The sequence below is a fragment of the Odontesthes bonariensis genome, chromosome 19 (genome assembly GCF_027942865.1).
Source record: "Odontesthes bonariensis isolate fOdoBon6 chromosome 19, fOdoBon6.hap1, whole genome shotgun sequence".
Classification (NCBI taxonomy): Eukaryota; Metazoa; Chordata; class Actinopteri; order Atheriniformes; family Atherinopsidae; genus Odontesthes; species Odontesthes bonariensis.
The window spans coordinates 5,111,224-5,136,559 of record NC_134524.1 but is presented as its reverse complement, the minus strand read 5'-3'; the positions used below and the strand labels follow the sequence as shown (position 1 = coordinate 5,136,559).

At 42.7% G+C, this 25,336-nt stretch overlaps 1 protein-coding gene across 1 annotated transcript; it reads left to right on the top strand.

Moving 5' to 3' along the window:
* The first annotated feature begins 204 nt into the window (after positions 1–204).
* Positions 205–23,196, top strand: LOC142369502 (CD276 antigen-like). The gene is made up of 7 exons (XM_075451847.1): positions 205–553; positions 3,538–3,634; positions 6,516–6,854; positions 12,613–12,915; positions 12,998–13,120; positions 14,023–14,459; positions 23,185–23,196. Exons 1-7 carry the CDS (start codon positions 413–415, stop codon positions 23,194–23,196), a joined length of 1,452 nt encoding a protein of 483 aa, XP_075307962.1. The 5' UTR covers positions 205–412.
* The last annotated feature ends 2,140 nt before the right edge of the window (positions 23,197–25,336 follow it).

The window sequence follows — 25,336 nt, the reverse complement described above, 5'->3', positions numbered from 1 at the left end:
GTCTGCAGCAGAACATCCGTCTCCAGCAGAACATCCGTCTGCAGCAGAACATCTGTCTGCAGCAGAACATCCGTCTGCAGCAGAACATCCGTCTCCAGCAGAACATCTGTCTGCAGCAGAACATCTGTCTGCAGCAGCACATCCGTCTGCAGCAGATCATCTGTCTGCAGCAGAACATCCGTCTGCAGCAGAACATCCGTCTCCAGCAGAACATCTGTCTGCAGCAGAACATCTGTCTGCAGCAGCACATCTGTCTGCAGCAGCACATCTGTCTGCAGCAGAACATCTGTCTGCAGCAGCACATCTGTCTCCAGCAGAACATCAGTCTGCAGCAGGACATCAGTCTGCAGCAGAAGTTGATGCAGAAATAGATGAGTCTTCAGCAGAAAGAGAGACAAATGATGGTGTGGACATGGATCAGGAAGAGACAGAGACTGAACCAAACCATGAAGACAGACCAACAGACAGAGAAACAGAGAAGCATGAAGAAGATGGGACAGAAAAACACCCTGACCTGAGCAAAGAGAAGGAAAAACTTCAGAGAATTCTAAAGGTAAAAGAAAGAGATGAGACAGAATGGGAAAAGAAACTTTGTAGATCTTTGGGACGGAAGAAGGACAAAGAGAAGCAGATAAAAGAGCTCAAACTGAAGCTGGAGAGTCAGAGAGAAGAGACGGAGCTTGTAAAAGAACTAGATAAATTAGAGAAAGCACAAGAGAGAATAAATAAGGAAGTGATTTCATTAACTGAGAAGAAAAGGAAAGTGACAAAGGACAAGGAGGAGATTATTAGAAACTTAGAGGAGAGGCAGAGAGAAGAAAAACCTGCTGGAGGTGTAGAAAACATCGACTGTTTGACACGTCAAATTGGTAACATGAGTCTGAACAGCTGATCAAGTTTTCATTTGATTGTTAAAGTCTGGGTTCACCTTTAAAAGCTTTTTGAGTCTCTATATGTTTTATCTGCAGAAAAGAACTGTTCAACATATTGACTTTAGACAGTTTATTGTTCAGATTTATGATGTGAACAACTCAAAGCATGCGTCCTGTCCCTGTGGGTCAGAACGACTGCTTTGTGTTTACAGGCTGAACCCCACAGGAGGAAACCTTCTGTCTGCTGCTTCCATTTCACCTGGAAGGGTTTTAAATGAACTAAAATATGTGATGTGTCGTATCCAGCTTCATGGTTTTACCTGGAAGGGTTTTAAATGAACTAAAATATGTGATGTGTCGTATCCAGCTTCATGATTTTACCTGGAAGGGTTTTAAATGAACTAAAATATGTGATGTGTCGTATCCAGCTTCATGATTTTACCTGGAAGGGTTTTAAATGAACTAAAATATGTGATGTGTCGTAACCAGCTTCATGGTTTTACCTGGAAGGGTTTTAAATGAACTAAAATAAATTAAATGTAAACAAACGATCTATTAATGCAGTGAGAACCTGCAAAATCTGTTTATTTTCAGTAATTTTTGGCATAGACTGTACATAAAAGAAGGATGTTTTGGAGACTCTGTAATGAAATATTGAACCGTCTTTAAAGGGATAGTTCGCCTCTTTTGATATAATGCTGTATAACATCCCATATTAGCAATATCATTTATTAAATCTGACTTACCCCCCGCTCCAGTTCCAGCCTCGTAAAATAAAGCGTTTCGCTTCTCAAAACAATAGCCCCTTTCACACTGAGAAATAACCCGCGTTTAATCTGCGAATTTAGCGTGTCCGCTGTTGCGTTCACACTGCCGACCCGGGCTGGCGTGTCAACTCGACTCGCCTTTCGCCCCCTGAACTCGGCTTCAGGCGACACGGGTCACCCTGACACGCCAAGCGTTCACATTGCTCGATGCGGGTCGAAGGTGCAATTTGGACCCGCTAAGGTAGCGGGTCGCAGTGTGAAAGGGGCTAATATGTGTTCAACAGAGTAATACATTTGCATCACAAAATCGTTCTGAAAAAGTCAGACCTCACAATCGCTTGGTGCTATTTTCTCTCCCTTCGTATCACTGCCTGCACGGTCTACACAGCAGGCAGTGATACGAAGGGAGAGAAAATAGCGCAAAGCCAACTAGCCGGACTACCTTCGTCAACACCAAAACGAGGCTGTAACTCGGCTCACAGGACGCAGCAGGGGGTAAGAAGATGTTCATAAAACAAATCCCAGAACGGTTTAGGCCCAGAATGCATCTGTGATATGTTCAGAGAATATAAAGCCAGCAGAGCTCTGAGATCCAAGGACTCAGGTCAGCTGGTCCAGTCCAGAGTCCAGACTAAACATGGAGAAGCAGCATTTAGCTGTTATGCTGCAAACAAGTGGAACAAACTGCCAGTGGAGATTAAACTTTCACCAAATGGAGACATTTTTAAATCCAGGTTAAAGACATTTCTGTTCTCATGTGTCTATGCATGAAATCTGCACGATATCTTTGAACTTATCTGGACTGTTGCTGGTTTTTAATCATTTTAATCATTTTATTTGTTTCTTTATATTCTTTTATGTATTTTTAATGCTTCTTCCACTCCCTGCTGCAATGCTTTTATTTTATGTAAAGCACTTTGAATTGTTTTGTACATGAAATGTGCTATACAAATAAACTTGATTTGATTTGATTCATGTCAAAGGAGGCGAACTATCCCTTTAAGTGCACCAGCAGCTTGAAACACAGAAACCGAACACACCTCGGTTTATCGTACGTGCTCTCAGGTCAGAGTTGTGTTGTTCATTCACCCCTCGGTGCTTTTTACAGTCTAACAAAACAACGAGCAGCCTGTAAATGCTGACATGAAGCCATGCTGAGAACAGTGTGAGAGCTCCGGCTGCACACAGCGACTCGGTCTGGGTTGGACATTTGTTCCTTTTTTTTTATTCTAAAGACAAACAAATTAGTGACGACAGTAAAAAAAAAAAAAAAGTCCTTTTGTAGCTGCTTGAACAGTGAGCACAGCATTCTGTACAGTACGCTCTAATTTTAGATTAGATTAGATTAGAGTCAACTTTATTGTCATTACACATTCACAGGTACAGAGCAACGAAATGCAGCATAAATAGTGTGTTATATAGAGGTATGTTCGGGCTGTTTTTAAAGATGTAAATCCATAGTCTATAAGACTGTATGTGCAGGTGATTGAGATGAAAATATGAGATAGCTCGTAACCAGCGTCATGATTTGACCTGGAATGGTTTTAAATGAACAAGTGAGCCTTCAGAACTGTACTGTAAGACGTGTAATTAGTGAGTAAACACCGTGTGGGAAGCTGTTTGTGTGTGAAGTTGTAGACTTGAATGTGAGTTGTGGCGGTTAAGTCCGTGTTAGGTGACCGCTGCTAAGAAGCATTCGTGCTTCATCGTGTTTGTCAGAGAGATTGTGATGATTTGTTTTCTGATTCTGAGCTGAAACACGACGACCATTGATTGAATTCAATTCAAATTTGCCTTTCCTCCTCCAACGGGGAGCGACTTTTAGTTGCTGTTTGTGTGTATTTCTACTCTTTCTTTCCACTTATTCAAACTTTATTCTTTTGTTCTGTGGTGTTAAGCACTCCAACATGGCTCACATGTCCGAGGGATCATCTTTACCATCTCGGCTCAGAACCATTTTGATGTGTTTCTTCCTGCTGACACTCACCTGCAAAGGTAACACACACACACTGTCACGACCTGAGACACAGTTCAGATGGACCCAACTGCACGACTCAGTGAGGTAATCCAAAAGGTTTTTATTTTCCAGAAAAAACAAAGACCCTCTCAAAGAGGATGTCAAAAATAATTCAAACTAAGAATGCACTCACGCTTGACATTAACTTGGTTAGGGACAGAACAAGATGAACTGACAACCAGACAAAGGGAGACAAAGACTATTTGAACATGAGGTAAGTTGGACACAGGTGGAACCAATCAGGGGCAGGGTTGACAATCACAATGAGGGAAAGCACACAAAGGGAGTGAGTCAGGATCTGAAACAAGAGGGGAAAATGTGAATACAAAATAAATCAGGAAGTGCATGATAGGACTGGATATGAGTGACTTGACTAAACTAAAACATACAGGACCCACACATGAAACTAAACAAGACATGACATAAACATGATTAACAAATTTGACGAGACATAACACGCACAGGTTAACAGTTTGTGTTTTAGGGCTCTGAGTCATCAGACCATGATAAGATGGCATCAGTCATTAATTTGCATCGACGTGTTTACGGCTGCTACAGTTAGCTGTTAGCAGAGATGGGACCAAGTCACACATGTGCAAGTCTCAAGTAATTCTTGGTCAAGTCAAGTCACCTTATTATTGCAGTTTTACCTGCAGAATCTGATCTTAATAAAGTGAAAAGACAAGATACAAGTAACTGTCAGTAAACATCATTGGCCATTGTGTCCAACCTGTCCACCCCGTATCATATCAAGCTAACGTTAGCTAACTACCGACTAGGCTAACAAGATAATGTTAGCTAATTTGACAAGTAGTTACATAGCAGCATTGCGTGGACATCGGGGGCAGTGCCTCTGGACTGGCAGATTGGGGTGGTGGTCCCCCTCTTTAAAAAGGGGGGCCGGAGGGTGTGTTCCAACTATAGGGGGATCACACTCCTCAGCCTCCCTGGTAAGGTCTTTTCGGGGGTACTGGAGAGGAGGATCCGCCGGATAGTCGAATCTCGGATTGGGGAGGTGCAGTGTGGTTTTCGTCCTGGCCGTGGAACAGTGGACCAGCTCTATACCCTCGGTAGGATCCTGGAGGGAGCATGGGAGTTCGCCCAACCGGTCTACATGTGTTTTGTGGACTTGGAGAAGGCGTTCGACCGTGTCCCTCGGGGACTCTTGTGGGGGGTGCTCCGGGAGTATGGAGTGCCGGACTCCTTGATATGGGCTGTTCGGTCTCTGTATGACCGGTGTCAGAGTTTGGTCCGCATTGCCGGCAGTAAGTCGGACATGTTTCCTGTGAGGGTTGGACTCCGTCAGGGCTGCCCTTTGTCACCGATTCTGTTCATAATTTTTATGGACACAATTTCTAGGCGCAGCCAGGGCGTTGAGAGGGTCCGGTTTGGCGACCTCAGAATCGGGTCTCTGCTTTTTGCGGACGATTTGGTTCTGTAGGCGTCGTCAGGCCGTGACCTTCAGCTCTCACTGGAGCGGTTCGCAGCCGAGTGTGAAGCGGCTGGGATGACCATCAGCACCTCCAAATCTGAGACCATGGTCTTCGGCCGGAAAAGGGTGGAATGCCCTCTCCGGGTCGGGAACGAGATCCTTCCCCAAGTGGAGGAGTTCAAGTGTCTCGGGGTCTTGTTCACGAGTGAGGGACGAATGGAACAGGAGATTAACAGGCGGATCGGTGCGGCGTCTGCAGTGATGCGGGATCTGCACCGGTCCGCTCGATTTACCGGTCAATCTATGTTCCTACCCTCACCTATGGTCACGAGCTGTGGGTAGTGACCGAAAGAACGAGATCGAGAATACAAGCGGCCGAAATGAGTTTTCTCCGCAGGGTGTCTGGGCTCTCCCTTAGAGATAGGGTGAGAAGCTCGGTCATCCGGGAGGGGCTCGGAGTAGAACCGCTGCTCCTCCGCTAAAGCTGCTGCCCCCACGACCCGACCCCCGGAGAAGCAGAAGATGATGGATGGATGGATGGACAAGTAGTTACTGGTCAGAATGGATCTTTAAATGACGAACAAAGTTTGAAGTTGTCCTCTGGCTGTACCAGATGTTGATGCCGCATGTCTTGCACTGTGCTGTTCGTCTTTTGCTGTTAAAATGGTAATTAAGAAAGCCGAAGACAACGACTCTCTGTCCCCCTCCCGCTGACATGTTGATGCATATCTGATATGAGTTTATTCTCTCCAATAAACAGTAAGGTATGCAGAGAGGGCATGACTGATTGACAGGGTAGGGATCCAATCATGACGCCATTCTCAGCCTGCGCTCCTACCGGATAATCAATATAATTTTTTTTATTAATTTATGAATTTTATAGTCAAACTGAAAACATGAACTGAATAACACTCAAGTCATTCAAGTCATCGTGTCTCAAGTCAAGTCAAGTGTCAAGTGCCGAGTCTTTAACTTCCAAGTCCGAGTCGAGTCTTTTATTTTTTTTCAAGTCAAGTCACAAGTAAAAAAAAACAGCGACTGGAGTCCAAGTCACAGTGACTCGAGTCCCCATCTCTGGCTGTGAGTGTGCTACTTTTATAAAGTGACTCTTTAGCAGCCGTGGCTCAGTGGTTAGAGTGGGTCGTCCAATAACCGGAAGGTTGCTGGTTTGATTCCCACTCTCACCGCTCAAACAGATTGGTGAACTGACAGGTGGTGACAGGGCGTGGTAGTCCAGCTCCCTGCCATGAACACCGTACCCCCCTGCTCCCCGGGCGCTGTGATTGGCTGCCCACCGCTCCAGTGTATATGGCATCTCTCTCCATGAGTGCCAACCTGGATGGGTTAAATGCGGAGGAGTAATTACTTGTATTTTCCTGTATCTACATGACAATAAAGTCTAAATCTAAAGTTTGTCTGTTTTCCAGCTCAGTCACAGGTTGTTCCGGCCCAGCTGGTTACAGCAGTGGTCGGTGAGGACGCTGTTTTGCCGTGTAAGATGAAACCTCCTGCAGATGTTGCCCAGATGACAGTGGAGTGGGGGAGACTGGACCTGAAACCCAGATTTGTACATCTGACAGTTCGTGGAAAAGAATTCGTTGCTTACCAGAACCCGGCCTATAAGGGAAGAACATCGCTGTCCGTGGATCAGATGAAGCAGGGGGACGTTTCGCTGAAACTCTCTGACCTGAGGTACTCTGATAATGGAAGATACAGATGCTTCAGTCAAGATGACAGAAAAGAACACTTTGTTGAGCTTCTCGTTGGTAAGTCAATAACCTATAAGATGACACATTTAAATTGATCTGCAGCCCTTTGCATCTTAACTTTCATCAACCATGTGACCCTTTGGTGTCAGTTTTCAACATAAAGTGTGATGATCCTGATCTGTATCCTGCTTGGTCTGCAGCTGAAAAATGGATCCGTTGTGAAAGAATAAATCCTGTGTGACTGCATTCATTACAGTTAGTTTGATGTTTTAAAGGCAGTTAAAAGCTGCTTAGATTTAAGGAAAACATCGATTCTTTAGGTGAAAATGCACCATTTGGGGCGGTCGGTGGTGTAGTGGGTTTAACAGGCGCCCCATATACAGAGGCTACAGTCCTCACTGCAGCTGGCCCCGGTTCGAGTCCCGCATCGGGCAGCCCTTTGCTGCATGTCTTCCCCATCTCTCTGCCCCCTGCTTCCTGTCTCTCTTCAACTGTCTATCCATTAAAAGCATAAAAAGCCCCAAAAAATATTTAAAAAAAAATAAAAAATAATTCACCATTCCACAAAGTAAGGCTGGGCGAGTTAACTCGTTATTATCGCGTTAACTCGTAAGTTTTTTAAATATTATAAATATTTTATTGCGCAGGCTTTTTTTTTTTTTTTTTTAGATTAATTTTTTTTTTGGATAGGAAAGTTCAGAGAGACCGGAAGCAGGGGGCAGAGAGAGGGGGAACAACATGCAGCACAGGGCTGTCCGATGCGGGACTCAAACCGGGGCCAGCTGCAGCGAGGACTATAGCCTCTGTACATGGGGCGCCAGCTCAACCCACTACGCCACGGACCACACCTGTTTTATTATTTATTTTATCATTGTAAAAGTCTGATGCTCACAGGCTTTTATTTTGTAAAAGTCTGATGCTCACAGGCTTTTATTTTGTAAAAGTCTGATGCTCACAGGCTTTTATTTTGTAAAAGTCTGTTGCTGTCTGGATCCACCAAACTTGGAGAAGGGTACGGAACTTTTACTCGGCCATTTTCATTTTAAAGTTCTTCCAGACGGCGGAGTCGACAGAACCAAAGTCATCTGTAAACTCTGCCAAGTTGAATTGTCTTCTCAGCGTAGTAGTTCCAGTCTAAAATATCACTTAAAGGCAAAACACACAACTGATAGCAGCAAGTCATTCAAGGAAACAGACAGTGGAGCGAGGCTTCTACATAAAAACTACAGAAAGATGCTGATGTTAAAAGTGTGTTTGCACAACAAATGTTATGGCACTTTCATTCATATGGCAGCACATTTAAAATAAAGCTAAATGCTAAAAGCTATACACTACTTTTGGATTCAATTTTGGATTTTGCGTACAAATGCGATTAATCGTGATTAATCAGGGAAATCATGTGATTAATTAGATTAAACATTTTAATCGTTGCCCAGCCCTACCACAAAGACAGCAAACGTCTTCTTTCTGCAAAAAGCTTCTCCATCCAAAGGTCGTCAGCAAAGAGTATTTAGCTGTTTCACTGTGTCGGCTTTCTATTGAAATCTATGACACCACCATCGATACTGAACCGTAACGCGTACATCAGGCATGTTTCCTTGTGAGGGATGAATGAATTAAGCTCCAGGAGTGTCATCACAGCGGGCTGGAAAAAGCAGGAGTCATGGTCACTAACTCCAGCTGTGTGAGTTTGTTTGTTGAATAGAAGCAGACGTAAGTTAAACGTTTCTTGTTGCTACGTCAGAACTTCACCACCACCCTTTTTCTCAAAACAACCAAAAAAAAAGACTTTTGAACCTTTTTTTCAACTTCAAAGTAAAGTGTGTGGAAATATCTTCCATTACTAGAAAACTTCTTTTGACTAACTTAACCAGAATTTATCAAAAAACTTTTTGACGGATTGATTCAGTAAACATCAGTGGAAACTAAACCCTTTTTTAACTAAAAAACGATCCATTGTGCCTGCATCTAAAGGAGCTAGCGTGCGCTGCGGTCAGGTTTGCCAGGTTTAACAGAGCCCCCTTTAGGAAACACCATTAAGCCTTAATTGATACTTAAAGGCAGGATAGGGGATCTTTTTCTGGAACATTTTTTTACATATTGCTTGAAATACTCTTCACACCCCCATTGCAACCAATTAATTAAAAGTTTTGACACAAATATGAAAAGTTTTAGTGGCCTCTAGAACGTACAATCTAGGAAAAACAGTATCCAATCATTGTGAACGGTCCGTTCACAATGATTGGATACTGATGCCGTCTATCAAACTGCAATCTGCTCCTCCCTCCCCCTCCTTCCCCCTGTGCGCGTACCCTGCTCCGTGAACGAATTACGCGTCCAGAAGCTTGGCAGGAAGCTAAACTAGAGCCAGCTTGGCTAGCACCTAGCATTATTAAACGTATAGTTAGCATATACTAAATACTAAATACGGCAACGATCGATGCTTGCTGTCAGAACAGCGCTCGTGCACCTTCGTGCTCGTGCGCGTTCATGTACTCTAGAGGCGTGCCTTCGGGGGAAAAGTGAAGAAAAGGGTTGGGACTTTTTACCTGGGTATTTTCAAATTTTAGCTTCACTGGACTCAAAATCCAGGATCTCCTACCCTACCTTTAATAAAAAAAATACTTAATACTACACAAAAGCAAACTTGATGAAAATACTTAATCCTCTGCAGCATTTGCTGTGTGTTATTTGAAAAATGTATTGTTATTGTTACCATATTGTTATAAGCTACTATGGGAGTGCGAGCCACCAATTAAAGGAGACATGGCATGAAATTTTCACTTTTTAAGGTTGTTTAACATTAATATGAGTTTCCCTAGCCTACCTGCGGTCCCCCAGTGGCTAAAAATGACGATAGACCTAAACCATGCAATGGAAATTATTCTCCGCCTTTGGAAATGTGACCATGCAGATGGCCTGATCGGGAAAGCCGCTTTCCCCATATATGGCTATGCCAAAACTGCCTGTCCCCGCCCACAGCTCTTTGGCCAGCTCATTGCTCTGTACATGGATGTAAAAAATCTGTTTAGAGCTGCTGCATCAGAACCTCTAAAGAGCCAGTGGACAGATTTTGTTTTTTTTCTGGGAAAGTGACGACAGAAACGAAGTGATTTTTGTGTGTGTGCGCCAAATATTTCACAGACGAATGTTTCCAGAACTTGGGCCAATACCGAGCCCAAGGGAGAGCCCAGACACCCTGCGGAGGAAACTCATTTTAGCCACTTGTATTCGCAATCTCGTTCTCTCGGCCACTACCCACAGCTCGTAACCATAGGTGAGGGTGGGAACATAGATTGACCGGTAAATCGAGAGCTTTGCCTTCTGGCTCAGCTCCTTTTTTACCACGACGGGCCGGTGCAGAGCCCGCATCACTGCAGACACCACACCAATCCGCCTGTCAATCTCATGTTCCATTCGTCTCTCACTTGGGGAAGGATCTCATTCCCGAGAGTAAGTAATTTAACGCTCCATAATTGTGTTTCTTTCCTGTATGTACAGTACATACATACGTACATAGCTTGTTACCACAAGAAAGGGCAGTTAGCAGCTAACGTTAGCTAACGTTAGCTATGCAGCTAATAGCATCTGCGAGCTCTTATCTCTGCCAACTGGGCTGTTGGAGGTGTTTGCATTCGTTTCCATTGTTACAGCCAAAACGGATTTGTTTACATCTGCGTCACAGCCACATGACCAACGGCAGTTACGTATACACATACGTCAGTGACCAGAACAAAAAGCGGCTTCCATTCAAAATCCGGAAGAAGACGACAACACAACAAGGACAGACAGCGATCATCATGGACCCCACAACATTGATAGCAGCACTGCTGCAGACACTGCTAACTACAGCGGCGTTGTTGAAGGAACAACGTGAGCTTCGCGCTGGTAGAAGTAGAGGCGTACACCAGGGTTACTTGTATGTAACTTTATTAGCAGCGTCCTCCTGACATAACGACCCTCCTAACGCTCTCTGGTCGCTATGGTAACGCTTAAACATGCCTTCAAAATGCAGCTTTCTTTTTCTTGGTGGTCACAGCCTCTTCTTCTGTCTCCTCACTGGGAAGAAGCTTTCCAAACACGCCTGTTTTTAGCCCCTTTCACACTGCGACCCGCTACCTTAGCGGGTCCAAATTGCACCTTTGACCCGCGTCGAACAATATGAACGCTTGGCGTGTTAGGGTGACCCGTGTCGCCTGAAGCCGAGTTCAGGGGGCGTTGCCTAGTGGCAGAGTGTCACACGAAACACATAAAATGCTGGGCGTGTACAATGACGTAGGCACAAGCCATGCGTCGGAGGTAGGGTTAAACACACCTGTCTGCATCAAATTTTTCAAACAAACGATGGCGGGACACCTTGAGATATCGTTTTTGCAATTGTATATGCAGTTCATGGAGATGTTCCTTTACGGTGCGTCTTGTTGCCTGGGAAACCGCGCTCTCCCATCTTTCTCGCCAGCCCTTACAGCAGAGGTCCATCCTTCACCGTCCCCGAAATGTGGCGGTAAATAACGTCCTCTGCTCGGGGGCTGAGGAGCTCGCGGACCTCCTTGTCTCCCCAGTTGGCCATATTAAAAAATGTCTCCAACTTGATGTAGGCTAAAACAGAGTGAAACTTGTCCTCACCTGTCGCTGTTGTTCTTAATCAGCTGTCCATTCTGTCTTTTAAACTCCTCACGTCACGCCCACGTCCGACCCGCGTCGATTGCGTTCACACCAAACTCGGCTCGGCAAAAAGACTAGGGTCCGACGCGGGTCGAAAGGCGAGTCGAGTTGACGCGGCAGCCCGGGTCGTCAGTGTGAATGCAACAGCGGACAGCCTAAATTCGCGGATTAAACGCGGGTTAAACGCGGGTTATTCGACAGTGTGAAAGGGGCTTATGACTCAGTTTGCTAGGTTCGTGGATTTAATATCAGCGTTGATGCATGACGTGATCGAGACGAGAGTTAAGAGTCAAGAACAGACGGATGTAACGGAGAGAATTCGGTCATTTTTCAAAAACAATGTGGCGCTTTGTGGTCACACAGTAAAAACTGCGGCTCTTAGTCTCTGACTGTTTGGCCACCCCTGGCGTACACGCATGTGCATTGCTTCTTCTACTGTTCTGGTGTAACCGGTGGGGGTGGCTTACAGCGCACATATAGGTGTGGCGTGTGTACTGCATCGTTTTCAGCGTTTTCATCATTTCCATCTGGACCTGATTCTTTACAGAAGCTTTCCTGTGTGGTCGCAATCATTTTCATACCCGTTTTAAAAAAAAAACCTTGTTTCGTTTTCGTGTAGCCGTAGCCTAAACAGCTCATTCTGAGGATCCTAAGAAAAGCTCATTTTTGGGACTGGCTGTAATTCTGCACCAAGGCAGAATTTTGGGGAAAAAATTTCAGATTCAGTATTAGGGGACCACTAAAGCCTATAAAAATACATAAAAGCCTCCATTTATTTTCATGCCATAGGACCTTTAAAGCTTGAGGAGCCACACAATGAGTATCTCTGGTTTAACACGTTCATTATGTCAAAACGGATTCAAACCCAACTACAAACCCCCCTTTTTATTTTAAAACCCAAAAACCAACAACTGTAAAACAGTTTTAGCAGAAACATGGACGTGTTTTTAAATAAAAGTTGAAAACTTCTCAAAGTTGGTGAATTTTAGCCGTTCCTGCAGCACAGATTTTGATGAACTTCTTAAGAATTTAAAGGACGGAAAAGAAAAGTAAAATCTTCACAAGTAGACTTTTAGACTGATCAGTTAAATGGATGTTGAGACTAAATTAAGATAATTAATGTTGGAAATCCTTCCTCTGTCCTCATCAGGCGTCGTCTCCTCGCCTGGTATCAGCTTGGCAGGACTTGATGCAGCTAGCGGAACGGTGACGCTACAGTGTGAGTCTGCAGGCTGGTACCCAGAGCCTGAGGTGTTGTGGGTGGACGGGGAGGGAAGCCTCCTCTCTGCTGGACCCACAGAGGCCCTCAGAGGTTCTGATGGTCTCTATAACGTCAGCAGCAGAGTGACTGTGGAGAAGGGAGGCAGCAGCACCTTCACCTGCAGAGTCCAACAGAAGAACACCAACCAGAGCAGGGAGACACACATCCATGTTCCAGGAACAAGTGTCAGAGGTGATTACAGCAAGAACGACCCCCGTAGAGTTTTTATTCTACCTGATGAACGGGTTAAATGTTCTGTGCATCGTCCTTTCAGACGGCGACCTCGCAGGTTCTGCTTCCAGCTCAGCCGCTCCCATCATCATCGGGCTGCTTCTCTGCGTCCTGCTCGCTGTCGCAGTTTTTGTTTTTGTGTGGAAACGCAGAAGAAACATTCAGAGTAAGTCACAAAGATTTTAAAGCTGCTCACACAAGCGTTTCATATGATGTGACATCACAGCCGTTAGTTAACCTCCAACATCAGCGAGTATGCTGCTTTAATGTAAAGGAACCTAGAAAGAGCTGTTACTGCGAAACAGCAGGAGTTAGTTAACATTGGAGTTAGTCAGAGAATTTGAGAGGTTGATCTCGGTTCAAGGCTCATAGCTGACATTCTGTAAATGTGAGCTCTTTAGTAGTTACATTGGCTGAAAGAGGACAAATTTACCTACATTTTAAGGTATAATTTGTTTATCTAAGTTAAACTGTATGAAAGTTAGAGGAATTTGTTTGAAAAAAACTGAAAAATTTAAAATTTTTCAGCACGCACTCAACCGTGTGCTCATTCATAAGAATCAAGAAAGAGCTAAATGTTCATGTTTTTTAAACTGTTATATTTCAAAATTGGCTGAAGATTTAAAAATGCTGAAACAATTGGTAATAGCTGAATGTCTTGTGACCCATTTAAATTTTGAATGGTGTCTCTAGCTGAAAGCATGCGGAAATAGTTGGGATGGAAAGAGGGGGATGATTTGGAAGAGCTGAAAGCAGTTTCCATTCATTTAAATGACGGGAAAATTTGAATAAAAGTTGAATATCTTAAAAAGTGTCAAAGTCAAAAACAGCAAAAATGATAGCAGGAATCTGCTGAAAGAGCCGAACATTTTAATACCAAGATCGTTGAAATAGCTGAAAGTATGCAGGAGTAGTTTGGTGCCGAAAACTGGCGGAATAATAAAGATGAAGAGAAACAGGAACTTAATAGTGAGAATGCCTTAAAGCGTTCTCACAATCAGAGATCTTCTGCCTTCAGCTCTGTTGCAACACGTGCTGTAAACTGTGTTTAAATGCTTCTGCACACAGAGAACAAGCAGCGCCACGAGGACGAGGAAACACCGAGGAGGAGCAACTCTGAGGGCCCGAGAACAGAGTCCCTGATGGGGACAGAAAGTGTGGAAAATGTCTCGTGTGAAAGAGAAAAACTCATGAAAACACATCAGTTAGACTCCAACGATGTTCTGATTCCCCCACAAGCACAGACAGAGACACAACCTGTAAACACAGGAGCAGAACATCTGTCTGCAGCAGAACATCTGTCTGCAGCAGAACATCTGTCTCCAGCAGAACATCTGTCTGCAGCAGAACATCTGTCTCCAGCAGAACATCCGTCTCCAGCAGAACATCCGTCTGCAGCAGAACATCCGTCTCCAGCAGAACATCCGTCTCCAGCAGAACATCTGTCTGCAGCAGAACATCTGTCTGCAGCAGAACATCTGTCTCCAGCAGAACATCTGTCTCCAGCACGACATCTGTCTGCAGCAGAACATCTGTCTCCAGCAGAACATTTGTCTCCAGCACGACATCTGTCTGCAGCAGAACATCTGTCTCCAGCAGAACATCTGTCTGCAGCAGAACATCTGTCTGCAGCACAACATCTGTCTGCAGCAGAACATCTGTCTGCAGCACAACATCTGTCTGCAGCAGAACATCTGTCTGCAGCACAACATCTGTCTGCAGCAGAACATCTGTCTCCAGCAGAACATCTGTCTGCAGCACAACATCTGTCTCCAGCAGAACATCTGTCTGCAGCAGAACATCTGTCTCCAGCATAACATCTGTCTCCAGCAGAACATCTGTCTGCAGCACAACATCTGTCTCCAGCAGAACATCTGTCTGCAGCAGAACATCGGTCTCCAGCAGAACATCTGTCTGCAGCACAACATCTGTCTCCAGCAGAACATCTGTCTCCAGCAGAACATCTGTCTCCAGCAGAACATCTGTCTCCAGCAGAACATCTGTCTGCAGCAGGACATCTGTCTGCAGCAGGACATCTGTCTCCAGCAGAACATCTGTCTGCAGCAGGACATCTGTCTGCAGCAGAACATCTGTCTGCAGCAGGACATCTGTCTGCAGCAGAGGTTGATGCAGAAATAGATGAGTCTTCAGCAGAAAGAGAGACAAATGATGGTGTGGACATGGATCAGGAAGAGACTGAACCAAACCATGAAGACAGACCAACAGACAGCGAAACAGAGAAGCATGAAGAAGATGGGACAGAAAAACACCCTGACCTGAGCAAAGAGAAGGAAAAACTTCAGAGAATTCTAAAGGTAAAAGAAAGAGAAGAGACAGAATGGGAAAAGAGGCTTTGTAGATCTTTGGGACTGAAGAAGGACAATGAGAAGCAGATAAAAGAGCTCAAACTGAAGCTGGAGAGTCAGAGAGAAGAGACGGAGCTTGTAAAAGAACTAGATAAATTAGAGAAAGCGCAAGAGAGAATAAATAAGGAAGTGATTTCATTAACTGAGAAGAAAAGGAAAATGACAAAGGAAAAGGAGGAGATTATTAGAAACTTAGAGGAGAGGCAGAGAGAAGAAAAACCTGCTGGAAGTGTAGAAGACGCTGACTGTTTGACACGTCAAATTGGTAACATGAGTCTGAAAAGCTGATCAAGTTTTCATTTGATTGTTAAAGTCTGGATTCACCTTTAAAAGCTTTTTGAGTCTCTATATGTTTTATCTGCAGAAAGGAATTGTTCAACATATTGACTTTAGACAGTTTATTGTTCAGATTTATGATGTGAACAACTCAAAGCATGCGTCCTGTCCCTGTGGGTCAGAACGACTGCTTTGTGTTTACAGGCTGAACCCCACAGGTGGAAACCTTCTGTCTGCTGCTTCCATTTCACCTGGAAGGGTTTTAAATGAACTAAAATATGTGATGTGTCGTATCCAGCTTCATGATTTTACCTGGAAGGGTTTTAAATGAACTAAAATATGTGATGTGTCGTAACCAGCTTCATGATTTTACCTGGAAGGGTTTTAAATGAACTAAAATATGTGATGTGTCGTAACCAGCTTCATGATTTTACCTGGAAGGGTTTTAAATGAACTAAAATATGTGATGTGTCGTATCCAGCTTCATGATTTCACCTGGAAGGGTTTTAAATGAACTAAAATAAATTAAATGTAAACAAACGATCTATTAATGCAGTGAGAACCTGCAAAATCTGTTTATTTTCAGTTCTTTTTTGCATAGACTGTACATAAAAGAAGGATATTTTTGGAGACTCTGTAATGAAAGATTGAACCGTCTTTAAAGGGATAGTTCGCCTCTTTTGATATGATGCTGTATAACATCCCATATTAGCAATATCATTTATTAAATTTGACTTACCCCCCGCTCCAGTTCCAGCCTCGTAAAATAAAGCGTTTCGCTTCTCAAAACAATATGCGTTCAACAGAGTAATACATTTGCATCACAAAATCGTTCTAAAAAAATCAGACCTCACAATCGCTTGGTGCTATTTTCTCTCCCTTCGTATCACTGCCTGCACGGTCTACACAGCAGGCAGTGATACGAAGGCAGAGAAAATAGTGCAAAGCCAACTAGCCGGACTACCTTCATCAGCACCAAAACGAGGCTGTAACTCTGCTCACAGGACGCAGCAGGGGGTAAGAAGATGTTCAGAAATGATGTTGCTAATATGGGATGTCGTACAGCTTGATAAAATCTTTCTTAAAGTCTTTACTCTGGCTTCCAGTCAGTCACAGAATAGATTTTAAAAGCCTGCTGATGGTTTACAATCTGTGATCTGTTCAGAGAATATAAAGCCAGCAGAGCTCTTAGATCCAAGAACTCAGGTCAGCTGGTCCAGTCCAGAGTCCAGACTAAACATGGAGAAGCAGCATTTAGCTGTTATGCTGCAAATAAGTGGAACAAACTGCCAGTGGAGATTAAACTTTCACCAAATGGAGACATTTTTAAATCCAGGTTAAAAACATTTCTGTTCTCATGTGTCTATGCATGAAATCTGCACGCTATCTTTGAACTTATCTGGACTGTTGCTTGTTTTTAAATTCATTTAAATGATTTTATTTGTTTCTCTTTATATTCTTTTACGTATTTTTAATGCTTCTTACACTCCCTGCTGCAATGCTTTTATTTTATGTAAAGCACTTTGAATTGTTTTGGACATGAAATGTGCTACAAATAAATTTGATTTGATTTGATTCATGTCAAAGGAGGCGAACTATCCCTTTAAGTGCACCAGCAGCTTGAAACACAGAAACCGAACACACCTCGGTTTATCGTACGTGCTTTCAGGTCAGAGTTGTGTTGTTCATTCACCCCTCGGTGCTTTTTACAGTCTAACAAAACAACGAGCAGCCTGTAAATGCTGACATGAAGCCATGCTGAGAACAGTGTGAGAGCTCCGGCTGCACACAGCGACTCGGTCTGGGTTGGACATTTGTTCCTTTTTTTTTATTCTAAAGACAAACAAATTAGTGACGACAGTAAAAAAAAAAAAGTCCTTTTGTAGCTGCTTGAACACTGAGCACAGCATACTGTAAAGTATGTGCGCTCTAATTTTAGATTAGATTAGATTAGAGTCAACTTTATTGTTACACATTGACAGGTACAGAGCAACAAAATGCAGTGAGTGCATGCAGCATAAATGATGTGGAACCTGGAATGGTTTTAAATGAACAAGTGAGCCTTCAGAAAAGTTCACAGCTGGATTTATGAGCTGAAGATGATGTTGGCTTGTTTTGAAGGTATTCCCACTCGTTTTTTGTGTGTACACACACTTTAAGTGAAGTGACATTTATTTAGATAGCACTTTTCAGCAACAAGGCGATCCAAAGTGCTTTACAAAACAATCAGAAACAACAATCAGGTACAGAAATAAGGAAAAATAAAAACATAAAAAAAATAAATCAAACAAATACAGATACAGAACATCAATCAGGTAATTTTAGCTAACAGTAAGATTGGTATAACTATAACAGAGCAAAAGTAAATTGAGCTAATAGTAGGATCGGTATAACTATAACAGGTAATTTGAGTAAACTAACAAAAGCTTACAAACATGGATAAACTTTCCTCTAAGAGGAGGCATTTAAAAATATAGCTAATAACAGAACGGTTGATATAATGAATGATAACAAATCTTTAAAAGACTTTCATCTGAGAGGAAATATTAAGGCTGATACAGTGGTAATAGGTCTTAATAGACCATTTGAATGTGACTAAGTTTTCCTCCTAGTGAAGTATTAATAAGATCAGAAACATGGATAAGCTTTCCTCTAAGAGGAAGCATTTAAAAAGCCGTTCGAACGTCTATAAATTAATGGGAACTTGGATAAAAAACTTTCATCTGAGAGGAAATATTAAGGCTGATACAGTGGTAATAGGTCTTAATAGACTATTTGAATATGACTAAGTTTTCCTCCTAGTGAAGCGTTAATAAGATCAGGGTAGAATGACCGAAGAAATACCACATTAGGGGAGAGGAGGAGAAAAAACCTCAGCACAGGCAGTGAAACAAAGGCAGAGTAGCAAGTAAGGGAGGTGGAGGTGGTGTCAGATGCGGATATGTTTTTGTGTGCATATGCGTGTGTGTGTGCATATGCGTGTGTGTAAGTAAGTCCGTGAAGCACTGTCTCAGAGAACATTGTCTTTGATAACAGGATGGAAAGCTTATCAACCAGCCTATACAGTTCAGAGCAGGTCCTTTAACACGGGCCTGTAGATACACTGTGTCGCTGCATCGCACAGATCAGTGTGTGGATGCAAAACCGTTTTCTCCAGCTAAACTCAGACAAAACTGAAATCATTGTCTGTGGCCCACAGAAACAAAGAGAAAGTGTTATCAGTCACCTTGAGACTCTCTCTCTAAAACCTAACTATCAAGTTAGAAATCTCGGGGTAATATTGGACTCAGACCTGAACTTTAACAGCCACATTAAATCTGTAACATCAGCAGCTTTTTACCATCTAAAAAACATTGCCAGAATCAAAGGAATAGTGTCTAAACCAGACTTAGAGAGACTGATCCATGCGTTTGTCTCCAGCAGGTTAGACTGCTGTAACGGCCTGCTCACTGGGCTCTAAACGGGCTGTAAGACAGCTGCAGTACATCCAGAACGCTGCTGCTCGAGTCCTGACTAGAACCAGGAAATACGACCATATTAGTCCAGTGCTCAGGTCTCTGCACTGGCTTCCTGTCGCTCAGAGAATAGACTTTAAAACAGCTCTGCTTGTGTACAAGTCTCTTCATGGTCAAGCGCCAAAGTACATCTCTGACATGTTAGAGCCATATGAACCAACTCGGGCTCTGAGAACCTCAGGGAGGGGTCTCCTGCTGGGGCCCAGAGTCAGGACTAAACAAGGTGAGACTGCGTTTCAGTTTGATGCTCCTAAAATCTGGAACAGTCTTCCAGAAGATGTGAGACAGGCCTCAACTCTGACAATGTTTAAATCCAGGCTGAAAACAGTTCTGTTTAGCTGTGCATATGACACCTGAAAGTATTTTATCTGCACTCTTCACTTTTTAATTACTTAATGATTATTTTAATGGGTTTTAAATTTCTTTCTTTTTTAATTTCTTTCTTTTATTTTTTTATTCCTTTTTAATGGTTTTATTGCCTTCTTGTGATTTTATGTAGCTGTAAAGCACTTTGAATTGCCCTGTGTATGAATTGTGCTCTATAAATAAAATTGCCTTGCCTTGCCTACTTTAACATATTGTAGCTGCAGGACTGACAAATCTCAGTGAGTTTTAATTAGCTTCAGTGTTACAGCGCAGGCTTATTAGCAGGAGAGTGACACTACCTGTGACTTCATGTGTACAAACATGGCTGAATCTGTTGCTTTGCTCAACTGTCCAAAGAAAGGGGGGCAGACTGTGTGAGGCACAATAAAGGTTTGGTAATCAGCAGACGTTATATGAGGTCAAACACGTTTCATTTCATTTATTTATTTATTTAAAACAGGGACAATGCACAAAAGCATTAATCGTGAGAGAAGAGATGCCTTGTGCCGGGTTGTAGCAGCATTTGCTCATTTCCACCTGTAGTCCCTCTGGGCACGTAAGGTAAGAACAGATTAAGATTGTAAAATATGACGAATAAAAGTAATATGCAGACCATAATATTTAAAAAATAGACAAAATACAACGGCAAAAAAGAAAAAAGAGAAAGGAAAATGTACTTTTTCTGTACGCATTGTAAATCATTTTGTGGACTAAACAGACACTTGAATGTATAATTAAATTCTCAAAACTCAAAATACCATATTTAGCAAGTACAAATAAGACAGTGATGGTGATGCCGTGGTTTGTGTGCATGGATCTTGAGGCTACTTTTATACAATGACAATAGTGGTTTTGTGACTGTTTTACATGCCTGAGACCAGGCTGTGATACAGTAGAAAAAATGGGATGTGATCATTGCATTTAGGTTTATTCTGACCAGAGTCCAGGTTATCGGGTCTTCAACGTGAAAAAAAATTGGACCTTTGTGGCTTCTGCAGAGACAGAGCAGCATGACCGTTACCGGTAAGAGGCTGATGCACACCACAGGAAGAACAATGTGTGCAGGAGGTGGAGGCAGAAATACAGCAGCGCAGAAACAGGCTGGCTGGTGAGCACACTACAGTACTGCTGGGTGCTTTTTCCCCACACGTCCACCCCACTGAGCCCTTCATCTGGAGCAGCTTGTTAGCACTGGGCTGAACCGGCTGTTGGGATCAATTATTCCATAAGCAAGCGGAAAACTTTTATTCTGGTTTATTATGATTGTATCAAACTGTTTCACATTAACATCAGGCCCTAAACGTGTTTTACAAGGACAGATCCGGTGACTGGGGAGGTCTCTTAAAGGGATAGTTCGCCTCTTCTGACATGAAGCTGCATGACATCCCATATTAGCAACATCATTTATGAACATCTTCTTACCCCCTGCTGCGTCCTGTGAGCAGAGTTCCAGCCTCGTTTTGGTGTTGATGAAGGTAGTCCGGCTAGTTGGCTGGGGTTTAAAAAATAAAGCGTCTTGCTTCTCAAAACAATATGTGTTCAAAAGAGTAATACATTTGCATCACAAAATCGTTCTCCAGGAAAAAGTCAGACCTCACAATCGCTTGGCCCTATTTTCTCTCCCTTCATATCACTGCCTGCTGCCGACAGCTGCGCCTGTTACGGTGACTCTGTAATGAAAGATTTAACCCTCTTTAAAGGGATAGTTCGCCTCTTTTGACATGAAGCTGTATGACATCCCATATTAGCAACATGATTTATTAAATTTGACTTCCGACAGCCGCGCCTGTTACGGTGTTTGCTGCTCGGTCTGCACAGCAGGCAGTGATACGAAGGGAGAGAAAATAGGGCCAAGTAATTGTGAGGTCTTACTTTTTCTGGATGAACAATTTTGTGATGCAAATGTATTACTCTTTTGAATGCACATTGTTTTGAGAAGCAAGACGCTTTATTTTTTAAACCCCAGCCAACTAGCCGGACTACCTTCATCAACACCAAAACGAGGCTGGAACTCTGCTCACAGGACGCAGCAGGGGGTAAGAAGATGTTCAGAAATGATGTTGCTAATATGGGATGTCATACAGCTTCATGTCAAAAGAGACGAACTATCCCTTTAACTCATTGTCATATTCATGACACCAGTTTGAGAAGACTTGAGAATGTCCAGTTAGAGGTAGCCCGCCACTGGGTTCATAAAGGGAAAGAAACAAACACATGCTGCGGCTGTCGAACCATGCATACCAACATACAGGCAGCTGAGTGGACTCCATCACAGAAGCCACAGCTTCCTGCTCACATGAGAAACTCTAAGTGCAAATATAACACGTCACAGTTTACAGGTTTCAGATTCTTTGACCCGGAAATGAAGAAATAAACCTGAAGAAATTAGCATGTTATGTTCATGTTTCTGCATTCAGCAGACGCTTTTATCCACAGCAACTTACAGATGAGGATATAACATTACAGCTAGCATCAAAGCTAACATCAAAGCTAACATTAGCTAGCATCAAGCTAACATAAAAGCTAACATTACAGCTAGCATCCAAGCTAACATCAAAGCTAACATTACAGCTAGCATCAAAGCTAACATCAAAGCTAACATTACAGCTAGCATCAAAGCTAACATTACAGCTAGCATCAAAGCTAACAATAAGCAGGTAGAAGGAAACCACCAGCCAGGCTCTGTCAGAGGGAGTGCAGGCATAGAGGGACGTACAGGGTAGGAGAGGCTCTCTGAGAGCTGGGTCTTCAACAGTTTCCTGCAGATGGACAGGTTCTGGTTCTGGTAGAGCTCGGCAGGTCATTCCACCATCGTGGAAGGACACATGAACAGAGCTTTGGTATGATTCCAGCATAGTTGTTGTTTTTTTTACAGGAAAAATAAGCTAAGAAAACAACATCAAATTAAATTTAAAGATGCTGTTCTGAGCTTTAAATGGCACAGATTAAGTTGGCTCAACATCTTGAGGTGTTATAGGAACGGATGTGATGCTTTGATCTAAATGTCACCACAACAGCTTGGCTTCTCACTCCTCAGATGAGCATGGGTTAGGTGAGTCCAAAGGGACCCCATCCCTTACTTTCTGGGTTGTGCTTCTTTTCAGCGATCCAAACCAAACAGATCTTCCCAAGGTACCACTAACCTTTGCTGTCAAGCCAAATTTAGACTAATAATGAAAGATATCCATTTATCCGTCCATTTTTAATACCCGTTTAACCCAATTCACTTACAACAACCCACTGCAAGTGACTCACATTTCAATCATATGATGTGTCACATGATTATATTATCTGGTATCGAAACGAATGAGGGTGAGCAGAGGACTGGGTGCAGTTCAACGATGATCATAATACACCTTATCAACGCAGCTGCATGAAGTCCAAAGTACAGAGCGTGTTCAGTTCAGAAGTCATGGTGTAACAATCACTCAGAAGGTAATACATCCCTGCAAGTGTGGTCACAGACTTTATTACCTAAGCTGTTAGCATTAGCCAACACAAAAAACGTGTTTCAGTTGGCACCGACTTCCAATATATGAGGTCAAGAACAGAAACAGACCTTTTAAAGGTCTAATGTGGCGTTTTCTGATGCATATCAAGACCAGGATCTCATGTTTATTAAGGTCTTTCAGCCTGATTCTATGATATTTACTTTAACCCTTGTGCGTTCTTAACATTGTGTTTACTCCCCTTTTCTTTGTCCTAAGGGTCAAAAATGAGCCGCCCTACCAAAGCCCCAAAATAAAGCAACTTAATTGAATTTTAAATCCAAAATCTATTTTGTATGATGAAACTGCCTGTTATTTATCTATTCAACTCAATTCAATACATTTTTTATCATGTATTTTTTGTTACACAATACAAAAAGACAATCACCAGTTTTCAGGATTACACTTTTTTTTTTTTTTTACCACAAACCAACTGTCAGTTGGACCAACAGTTTTCTTGTTTTCTCAGTTTTCTTTGACATAATAAAGGTTTATTATTGCTATTATATAAATGTGAAGTAATTACTTCTGAATTAATTACATTGAAAGGGAAAAAAAACAGTGAACTTTTTTCTGGTGTTTAAATGTTTTTATAATTCACGGGTCAAAAATGACCCATAAGACAATCTTTGTACCCTAGTGGTGTACAGCCCACATGGAAACATAAACAAAAATAAAGTCTGACTTTTTATAATGATGGGGTCCCTTTAGGAAAAGTCATTTCAAGTTGGAAAAAGATAGTTTAAGGTATTTTTTCTACAGCTAAACATGGTAGTGGGTCACTTTTGACCCGCAAGACAACAGGAGGGTTAAGAGAAGACAAAAAAAGCAAATGACTACATGTTTATTCATTGAAAAGGTAAAGAGGAAGTCAGCGACAACAACTGGCACATCTTTCTTAGATCCTTCTTCAGTCTCCAAGACACTCGCAGATATCTGCGCAGCATTGGAGACACTCCCAGAGTGTTACACAGATATCTCCGCAGCATTGGAGACACACACAGAATACTCCGCAGCCTGAACAGCACTCATTACTGGAACCTAAATGGAAAATAAAATAACATTATGTTAAAGAATAATAGACACTTATCATGTAGTCAACACTCCTAAATGAACATTTCAGATTCATGACCATTTTAATAATAACAATGATACATTTGATTTGAAAAACACTTTACATCGTAAAAACAATCTCAAGGTGCTACAGGAGTTAAACCCATAAAAACGCAGCAGCCCGAAGTCATTGAGATCTTAACGATTAAAATGTCTCCTAAGGACAAATGTTTGAAGTCCTTTTTTTAAAGCCACACACCGAGAGAGAAAGACTGTTGTTGGAGTTGGAGCTTGTTGACTTTGAAATGCAAATAATTTTGACCAAATGTTGACCGGCACACAGTAAACTCTTTCAAAAATGGCGGTGTTGTTGTTCTGAGAGGAAGGAGCTAAACCGGGAAAGTGATTCCGCAAATGATGTTGCTAGCCGACCAATCACAACCCTTGCGGTCTCCACGAGTCTCCATCGCCTCAGCGGATAGATAGGACGGAGAGCGTCTCTGGGAGGGTCTCCGACGACGGCCATAAATCAGGCTTTAGTCCTTGGACGGTTGAGCTGGTGTGTGTTGGTGGAGCCGGAGGGATCGTGCTGAGGTGTACGGGGTGAGGAGCTATGGAGGGGCGCTGCCATGGTTGCAGTGAAATGTGAGGAGGGAGACCTTATATTTGATCCTTGCGGAGATGGGGAGCCAGTGCAGTGAGGATGGGGGAGATGGCGTGGACAAGCTTCTACATTAGGGACAGTGAGAGTGGGACAGAGTTTTGCAATGTTTCTGAGGTGGTAAAAAGGTGCCTGATGTGAGCCTCAAGGGTTAGCTGAGGGTCAAATCTCACACCCAAGTTGGTGACTAGATGACAGTGAAATGTCCTGGCCAGAGAAAGCAATGCTGGTTATGGGAGATGATCCGATGTCCCGTTTGATTCTACTGATGCACATTTCTTTAGTTGCTCCTCCGTTGGGGTCAAAGGAGGAGAAACAAACTTCTTAGACAGGTTATACTGACTTAATAGTAATTTATTCAATGTAAAAACACAAAAGCATCTACCTAAATATACTAAATACTACCTCATGATGAGGTCAGTATTTATTTGTTTGTGGTATCAGGGAGAAACCTTGTGTGTTGGAGATTTGTGCCTGATACCTGAGATTGTTTTGCCTGTAAAGCCGTTGAAGCTGCATTTTAACAGCCTTTGTTACGATGATGTAGCATTTTAATCAGTACTGCCGGGATAAATACTTTCCTTTCATCAGAAGCAGATCCAGTCTGTCACCAACTCTGTTTTATCTGAATTATTAAACTTTCAAATACATATTTAC

Coding starts and splice junctions, on each gene's coding strand:
- LOC142369502 (XM_075451847.1), top strand. CDS start 413: ATGGATCAGGAAGAGACAGAGACTGAACCAAACCATGAAGACAGACCA. Junction 12,916..12,997: donor TCCAGGAACAAGTGTCAGAG/GTGATTACAGCA, acceptor TCGTCCTTTCAG/ACGGCGACCTCGCAGGTTCT. Junction 13,121..14,022: donor ACGCAGAAGAAACATTCAGA/GTAAGTCACAAA, acceptor TTCTGCACACAG/AGAACAAGCAGCGCCACGAG.